Below are 9,418 nucleotides of genomic sequence, written 5' to 3' on the forward strand. Positions count from 1 at the left end.
GGAAGACTATGGCAGGTGGAAGAGGAGGAAATAGTGGGCTGTGAGGCTCATTTTTCCAACGTGTAAACTCTGAAATGCCCCAGGGCCGAGTCCTCACAACTCTTTTCCAGTCACCCTCACCCTCTAGGTGAGCTCATCCAGTGTCATCAATTTAACTTCATAGCTCCAGGCATGACCTCTCCTTGGAATTTCTGGCTCACATCCAACACTACCCAACATTTTTGCTCAGATGTTAACAGATGTCTCAAATGTAACGTCTCCAAACAGAACTCTTCATTTTTCCTCCAAATCTTCTCCTCCCAACAGACTTGCCTATCTCTATTCTGCCAGTTGTTTGGGCCAAAAACCTAGGAGTCATCCCTGATGCCTCTTTATCTCATGCATTTCCGGTCTAACCGGCAGCAAATCCTCTGGGCTCTACATAATGTACAGAAACCCACCATTTCTCCCCACCCCCACCTCCCCGGTCTAAGATACCATCCTATTTCACTTGGATCATTGCAATAGTCTTCTATATTGGATGCTTCTGGTCACCCTTGTCACATCTCCCTCGACTACCTCTGACTTTGACTCCAGCTGCAGCAGACAGGTGTGTGTGAGCTCAGCTGATCTTGTGCTGATGTGTCTTGCCTCCGGCATGCACATTGGGTCTGTTCGCTTTTCACCCAGGACGTCAGCGCTCTCAGAGCCCTCTTGGCTCGAGCACAAGATTCACCTTGTGCCGACAGCCTCTCGCCTCAAGTGTGAGCTGCACATCAAAAGTCATTCTGTGCCACATCTGATGCCGTAGGAGCCTGCTCCTCCCAGGCACCTAGGAGCGCAGAGTTAACACCCCAGTGGCAACACTCAACCAGTGGGGGTCGAGGCAACTGGGAAAATGTTCCTGCCCCCCATCCTTCAGGCAGACGATTCTGGGAAACAGTCTGTGCACTTATCTAGGACCCTGGTAAACGCAAGCTCCCATTGCCCACAGCAGCGAAGTTGATAATGTAACTTCTGTTGGCTTTGTCTTCTTTCCTGTCTTGTCGTCCCCACTCCCTCACGGCTGCTTCTTGGTTCAGCTCTCAGAAGAGCCACGTGCACATAAGTCCTTTTCTCAGGACAAGGGCTAAGGCCTGACAGAATCTGCCATTCCGCTAGTCCCTCCTGCTACTCTCCCCTTTGCTCTACTATAGCCACAGTTCGCCAAAGACACCCAGCACACTCCTGCCTCAGGGCCTTTGCACTGGCTATTTCTGCTGCCTGGAATGCTCTTCCTCCAGATATTTCCAAGCACGCTTCTTTACTTCCTTCACGACTCTTCCCGAGAGACCTTCGTATGTAAAGTAGTAACCTCTCCCCCTCCCCCAGTATTCCCTGGCCCCCTCACCGTGCTTTAAGTTTTTTATAGCACTGATCACCAATATCATAAATTGTCTTTTTTTCGGGGGGGGTATATTTTCTGCCTGCTCCCCCACCCCCAACTTAAAAGTAATCATCATGAGAACAGGGACTCAAGGACTTTATTGTTTTTTTCACTGCAGAACCTAGAACAGTGCTTGGCAAGTAGTAACTGCTCAATAAATATTTGTTGGATGAAGCAAATAAATAAATAAATAAATAAGACTGAAGAAGTATGTATGGATCAGACTGTGGTTACCTTGAACCCCCGGCTCCTGAGTCCGGCAGCGGGTCTGGTGGTGGCTCCGGGCTCTGAGGGACACTAGAGGCTGGCAGCAGGATGCCTATGCTGAGAATTCACTCAGTGCTTTGCCCTCTCAGTCTGTTCTTGGTGATCTCTTTGGGGGTCTTTGTTCTGAAATTTGTCTCAAGGAGTTCCAGGTAAAACCTCAAGGACCTAAGATCATCTCTCTAAGCCTGGTCCATGCTGATCCTGGGCAGAAGGGAGTTTGTCCCCTTCTGGTCCCTGAGACCCTGGCCATCACCAACATGGGGTGACCTCAACTGCCTCTGAGTGCCTGCAAGGGCTCAGCAGCCAACAACTCCTCAACTTCTGAAGGCTGGAATCCATCGGGGCGCTGGGAAGGGGTCGAGGGTGGCCTGGGGACAGGCGTACTGTGGTCCAAGCCTTCCCTTTCCAAGCTCTGCGCCCAGCCACCCCCGGCCCCCGGCCCGGTGGCCCAGGCACCGGTCCCTGGGGTGAGGGGCTGGCCGGGCTCCTTGCTTTTGCAGAGTCTTGTAGCCTCACGTGAGGGAAGCAGCACCCCCTGTGGCACAGGAGACACAGCCCAAGTGCCAGAGGGAAGGAAGCCCCGTCTCTGATGGGGATGCCTGAGCCCGGCTCCGGCCGCTGGGCTCTGCAGGCAGTCGGAAGCTGGAGCTGCTGCGGCGCAGGACCGAAGAGGTTAACGCGCATCTGCCTCCGAATGTTAATGTGTCTAGGTGATGTCAGTGGGAGCCGGGGAAGGAGTGAGGGGAGAGCGGTGGGCAGCGGAGGCAGCGGAGGCTGCCGGGCTGCCTAGGAAGACCCCCCTCCAGACGGCGGGGCTCCGGGGGCCGGGGCTCGGGACGCAGCGGTCGGCGCGGGAGGCTGCCGCAGCCTGCGTGGGCCGACGGCGAGCGGGCGCCGGCGCCGGCGGGATGGACCTGGAAGTCTCGCTGCTGCCCACCGGCCCCAATGCCAGCAACACCTCGGAGGGCCCAGATAACCTCACCACGGCCGGTGAGACGTGTTGGAGGGGAGTCCTCCCTCCTCTGCGCCGGGGGTGGGAAATGGGAAGATTTCACCTCTGAGCCAAACTGCTGGCGAAACTTTATTACAGTTCTTGGGGATAAGATGTGCAGTATGCTTTGCCCGGAGGGGCAGGGGAAAAGGGGATGAGAATGAAACGGCAGGGGCAGAGAAGAGGGCAAAGGCACCCTCGGAAGTGGCCGGGGATGGTGGCCAGCCGCGAGGGAGGCAGGGGAGAGCTGCCCAGGAGTTCCAAAGATGCTTTGCAGAAAATATTCCAGGCTAGAAAAGCGAGCAAGAGAAGCTGGAGGGTGGTATGTAGGGAGATAGCTGGAGGCTCACTCATTCACCGATCCCGTTGGCTTTTCGCTCGAACTACGTGTTATGGGGTCTGAAACATCCTTACTGCCTCCTTGGAGAGGCGTGGGAAGGGATAACTCACAGAGATGCGGGGACATTTCCAGCGCTAAGATGCCCTGGAATTCTAGCTTTGAAGGATAAGAGGAGGAAGAAAAAAGAGGAAAGGTTTGCATAGAGAAAATTCTCGGGTAGCTGGGCTGCAACACACAGCTTCGGTCTCTGGTCACTCAGGAAGCCTGGGAAGCCCAGACTCAGAAGATAGGGACCAAGGAAATCCTGGACAGGAACCCAGGAGAGGGGAGGGCTGTGGGTCTGATGGGCAAAAGCCTCCAGGAGACAGTCACCCACAGAGATGCCCAGGAATCAGTACACAGCTTTCAACTCCTGAAATGAAATGATCAGGGTTGCAAATAGGAAAGGAGAAAACACATGCACGCACCCACACATGCTCACACATGCACACAGTTTCATGTCCTGCTGGCTGTTTTGATGTTGTTTCCTGGTGAAGCCCAGAGGCCCACAGAACAATTCTCTGCAGGCCGCTGTGGTTCTTGACTCTGTGACTTCTGAGAAAATGCAGGAGGCAAAGGACCGGTCCTTCAACAAACAGGTGGTGTGGGAGACTCTGATGGGATTGACCAGGGAACCAGTGCAGGAGGGCACGGGGGGGCAGGATTAGCAGCAGTGTGGGCAGGGAGTATGGTAGGGAGGATTCCAGATGAATGATGGGCCCTGAGCTGAAATGGCAGGAGGATGAACGGGGGGCAGGCTCACGGCTGGAGGCTGAGCACGCCAGTAGGAGGTCAGCCCTCAGAGAGCAGAGTCCATGTCAAACGGTCGATGCTCGCTCCTTCTGTCCCCAGGGCTGCCGCCTCGCACAGGGAGCGTCTCTTACACCAACATCATCATGCCTTCGGTGTTCGGTGCCATCTGCCTCCTGGGCATCGTTGGGAACTCCGTGGTCATCTTCGCGGTGGTGAAGAAATCCAAGCTGCCCTGGTTCAGCAACGTCCCCGACATCTTCATCATCAACCTCTCGGTGGTGGACCTCCTCTTTCTCCTGGGCATGCCCTTCATGATCCACCAGCTCATGGGCAATGGTGTCTGGCACTTTGGAGAGACCATGTGCACCCTCATCACGGCCATGGACGCCAACAGTCAGTTCACCAGCACCTACATCCTGACAGCCATGGCCATTGACCGCTACCTGGCCACCGTCCACCCCATCTCCTCCACCAAGTTCCGGAAGCCCTCTGTGGCCACCCTGGTGATCTGCCTCCTGTGGGCCCTGTCCTTCATCAGCATCACCCCCGTGTGGCTCTACGCTAGGCTTATCCCCTTCCCAGGAGGCACCGTGGGCTGTGGCATCCGCCTGCCCAACCCAGACACTGACCTCTACTGGTTCACCCTGTACCAGTTTTTCCTGGCCTTTGCCCTGCCCTTCGTGGTCATCACGGCCGCGTATGTGAGGATCCTGCAGCGCATGACATCCTCCGTGGCCCCTGCCTCTCAACGCAGCATCCGGCTGCGGACAAAGAGGGTGACCCGCACGGCCATCGCTATCTGCCTGGTTTTCTTTGTGTGCTGGGCACCCTACTACGTGCTTCAGCTGACCCAGCTGTCCATCAGCCGCCCGACGCTCACCTTTGTCTACCTGTACAACGCGGCCATCAGCTTGGGCTATGCCAACAGCTGCCTCAACCCCTTTGTGTACATCGTGCTCTGTGAGACGTTCCGAAAACGCTTGGTCCTATCGGTGAAGCCTGCGGCCCAGGGGCAGCTTCGAGCCATCAGCAATGCCCAGACGGCTGATGAAGAGAGGACAGAAAGCAAGGGCACCTGACACTTCCCCTGCCACCCTGGGCACTTCTACGTCAGGGCACCACGGCAGACCATGGGGGAAGATGCTGAGAGAAACCAAAGACCGCTCTGGGAGGATGCAGGGAGGCTGGGTGGTTACAACTAAAAACATTCAACGGGGCCCACAGATTGCTCAACGGAGCCAGGTTTGGGGGCTTCAAGCATCAGAAATCTCCTTCGGAGAACAAGATGGACCTTTGGGTTGAACAGAAACTGAGCAAGAAGATTGGTTTAAAGGTTCAGCTGAGCCCTACATCTGCTAGCTCCCAAATGTCTTTTTCCAGAGAGAAGACGTAGAAGCCTTCTTGCCGGGTTTATTTAAAATCAGGCAGGGCCAGGGCGTGAGCAGGGGTATGGGCACAGGCCCCTGGGGAAATGGGAAAGGTGGTGCGGCCTCACCGCCTCTTCCTGTCTCTCATTGGTATGATGGAGGGCAACCTTTCTCCCAAGCTGGAGGATGATGAAAAATAAAGCGTGTGGTCTCTCCATGTTCCAGCATCCTGTGTCAATTTCCCTTTATCTCTAGGCGATGCATGTTTATTTGGAGGGTGGGGGTGGGGTCTGAGCCCATGGAGGTAAAAGCCCAATTTGCTAGGAGATCCACTTATTGGGAATGACAAGGCTACCCGGGATGGGTGTGGGTGAGGGCCTTGAAATTAAGAAAAAGGGAGAGGGTCAAGGGGGGCAGTTGTGGGGTCATTCTCTTCGGGGGGCACATTTGTCAGTCACCAGATCCAGAGTGAGCGCCCATCAGGGTCCTGCACATGCAGGGGTCATTCTGAGGCCCGGTGTGTTTGGCATCATTTTTTTGCTCTAGCCCTTTCTCTCCAAAATAAAAACGAATAAAGGAAAATCTCCACCCGTATCTCTCTGGACGCTCCTGTATAATTACTCCGGCTTGGGGGTGGGCGTAGAGGTGGAGGCGGGCGGCCAAAAAGGGAAAGAGAGGTCGTTTGGCCGTGGAATCTAGACCTTGATTCAGGCTGCATTTTAGGAAGCAAGAAGCAGGGGATCTGCTTGTCTAAACCCATAGGGAGGATTACTGTGAATTCATTAGATTGAAATTCCGCTGCCAGTCTTGTTCTCGGGACTCAACTTCCCGTCTTCTGCTCAAAAGCGCTTGGTTGTTAGCAGTGCTGGCCCCTCAGGCCAGAGTCCCACCCGCCGCCTCCCCTGCTGAGTCACAAGTCGCAGGGCTGGCTTCTCGGGCAGCCCGAGCCTGCGCCTGCCTCTTGTGGCTGCTGCTAAGATCTGCTGCGAGCCACGTGGAGCAGGAAGATTACAGACGGGGCCGCTGGGCGGCGGCCAAGGTTGCTGCTTCTCGGCTTCTTCACGAGCGGAGCCAGGAGCCAGGAGTCCTGCGCGAACCACTCCGCAGGCGTTGATGAGATAGATAGTGGGAGCAAATTGTGAGCTCCTGACTTGTCCAGATGCATCCCTAAAGCAGGTGCGTCAGCACAGCCTCCTCTCACCAGTTATTTTTCACTGCAGAGTTGCAGCAGGTAGCCTGATTAGCAAACTTCTAGGCAGCTTCTTTAGGTCCCCGGGAGCTCTTTGTAATCGTCTTCATTAGTATTTCCTGCTTGCGTTCCACTCCACCCAGTGCGTGAGGAGGTGGGGTCGGGGGTGCGGACAAAGCAGACAGTTAGTTTTCCTTACTCATTATAGTGGGGTCTCTAGCTGTCACAGGTAAGCTCCAGATCTGTTTTAGATGCACATCCAACAACAACAAAAAAGATTCTTATGGGACCTTTAAGGCAACTCCTACCCACTAGTTCCAGAAAAGGAGGTTTTCCTGTAACTGGTTTGCCTATGGAAGTCTTCCCCAGGGTCTATCTTCTTCACCCTCTTCCCCCTCCAAGGGGGACTCTGGGAGAGGAAATAGGTGAGATGGCCTCTCCCAGGAAATGCAAGTGACCAAGGCTACAGGCCGGTGAGTGGGCAGGCAAATGACCTGCTGACGGCCCCAGAGACTCTCAACCCCATATTGAAAACTGAAGTTGAAGCTAAGTGGGTTGAGACAGGAAAGTGAGTGGGTAGTAATGTAAACAGAGCGAGTTTTATGGTATGTGAATTATATATCAATTTTAAGAAAAGTGGCAGTGTATGCAAGGCTGAGGAAGGCAGAGCCTGAGGGAGGTGATGGGGAGAACAGGGCAGTAAGAATAATAAAGGCTAACAATTATGCACCGGCTATGGGACGGGCACTAGCCTAAACATTTGACGTAGATTATCCTATTTAACACTCACAGCAACTCTGTGAGGCAGGTTCTAGGATTACTCCCATTTTATAAACGAGGAAATTGAGGCCCTAGAGCGATGTTAAGTCGCCGATCACAGGCCCCCCTGGAGCCAATGCCTGTCTGGCCACAAAGCTGTGCCTCATGCACAGGACCAGCCATAGGATAGAATTAAGTCCCAGAACAGAGGCAGAAGATGCTCGGAGAGGCTGAAGAAGTCTTCACTTCTCACTGGAGATTCAGGGCATGTGGAAGAGATTTTGAAGTGTAGATAGGACGTTGACAAGCGGAGATGGGGAAGAGCAAGTTTCAGGCAGGTGGAAAACACCTGAGCTAATATGTAGAGGTGGGAAAAGCTGCATGTGTTTAAGGAACATTGCTGACGGTATTGGGGACCCTCCACCACCAATGCACATGCTCCCTCTCCCCCCAGGGTATGGATCATGATTAGTCTAACCCTATTGGACAGCCCTCTTTCCTGCTTTCCCAACCTCCCTTGCAGCTAAGGGTCCACATATGATCTAGTTTTCAGCAGGAGAGATGCGTGCAATGTTTCACTCAGTTTTGTATTTGACATCTTCATTTGACATGCTGAGATGCAGGGACTTCCCTGGTGATCCAGTGGTTAAGACTCCAAGCTTCCACTGCAGGGGGCATGGGTTCGATCCCTGGTGGGGGAACTAAGATCCCTCATGCCGTGCGGCACGGCAAAAAAAAAAAAAAAAAAAAAAAAAAATTAGGCTTTATGAAATGCTGAGATGCAACATCGTCCACTTTGAATGGGGAAAATGCAAAATTGTGTTCCTCTTCTACCTGTGTGGTTCCTTAAGAAATGTGTCTTTTAAGAAAAATCAAAACAAAAACAGGACCTAAGCAGAAGTCTGCTGTGGGGACTTCTGGAAAAGGTTTTGCTTTCCCGACTAAAGGAAGCAGATCAGGTTGGTAGCATCTGGGCTCTTCCTCCTTTCTCCCTGCCTTGAATGCAGATGCATCATCTGGAGCAGCAGCCACTCTCTTGGGATCACGAGGTGACAACGATGAGAATGCAAACCAATGCTCTAAGGCTGGTGAGTCAGGAAGACAGAGAGCACATGTGGTCCCAAGGGCATCACTGACTTGCTGGCCCAACACCAACCGCGAGGCTGCTAGGTGTGCAAGAAAGTAAATCCCTATCTGTTTAAGCGACTGTTCTGTTAACCCTCCTGATAACATCCTAAGCTTCCAACCTAAACTTTCCTGGTTTAGGAAGTACGGACCCCAGCCCCACCTCCACAGATGGGCCCCACCTGGCTTTAACCAATCACCGTATCCCATCTCCCTGGCCACACTGGTTCATCCAGGGAGGCAAGAGCAATCAATGGGATGTAAAAAGTCATTAGCCAGGATTTCTGGGAAGGAAGGCCTTTATTCTTTGTTTGGAGCTATTGGTAGAGCCTCTCCCATCCCCCTCCTAGACTTGACCTGGGAAGCACACAGCTCTGTGAGCTGCCGGCAGCCACCTTGGGGTTGCTTGGGCAAAGCCCTCCTGAGACTGGAGCCAGCTCAGAAGAATCAGAGCTGAAAGAGAAAGTGTGAGAATCAGGTGATGTTGTTGGGGACTTGATCAAGCCTTGCCTGAAGTTAAGATACTCTTAAACCATTTGATTATATGAACCAATAAATTCCCTTTAACAGCCATTTCAGTTGGGCTTTCTATTATTTGCAACTAGGAAGTCCTGATAAGAAAGATATGAACAATTTTTTTTTTTGGCCTTGCCACTCGGCATGTGGGATCTTAGTTCCCCGCCCAGGGATCAAACCCCTGCCCCCTGTAGTGGAAGTGTGGAGTCTTAACCACTGGACCGTCAGGGAAGTCCAGAAAGATACGAACATTTTAAAGATTAAGTTGGAGTATTGGTGTTATGGGCTGACTTGTCTTCACCCAAAATTCATGTGTTGAGGCCCTAACCCATGTGATGGCATTTGTAAATGGTGCCTTGGGAGGTAATTATGTTTAGATGAGGTCATGAGACACCAGAGAGCTTGCTTCTCTCTCTCTCCACCTGCACACCCCAAGGAAAGGCCATGTGAGGACACAGTGAGAAGGCAACCGTTTGCAAGCCAGGAAGAGACCTCTCACCAGGAAATAAATCAGCCGGCACTTTGATCTTGGCCTTCCAGCCTCCAGAACTGTGAGAAATAAATGTCTGTTGTTTAAGCCACAGAATCTATGGTATTTTGTTTTAGCAGCCCAAGCTAAGACAATTGGCAAGAGCCTTTTTAGTTGTAAATGACAGAAATCCAACTC

At 52.9% G+C, this 9,418-nt stretch overlaps 1 protein-coding gene across 1 annotated transcript; it reads left to right on the forward strand.

Moving 5' to 3' along the window:
- The first annotated feature begins 2,245 nt into the window (after nucleotides 1–2,245).
- MCHR1 (melanin concentrating hormone receptor 1) lies at nucleotides 2,246–5,753 on the forward strand. The gene is made up of 2 exons (XM_029205921.1): nucleotides 2,246–2,662; nucleotides 3,895–5,753. Exons 1-2 carry the CDS (start codon nucleotides 2,386–2,388, stop codon nucleotides 4,872–4,874), a joined length of 1,257 nt encoding a protein of 418 aa, XP_029061754.1. The 5' UTR covers nucleotides 2,246–2,385; the 3' UTR covers nucleotides 4,875–5,753.
- Nucleotides 5,754–9,418: the final 3,665 nt, after the last annotated feature.

Source organism: Monodon monoceros, unplaced genomic scaffold, assembly GCF_005190385.1.
Source record: "Monodon monoceros isolate NGI ecotype Baffin Bay Population unplaced genomic scaffold, NGI_Narwhal_1 Super_Scaffold_6, whole genome shotgun sequence".
NCBI classification, from domain to species: Eukaryota; Metazoa; Chordata; class Mammalia; order Artiodactyla; family Monodontidae; genus Monodon; species Monodon monoceros.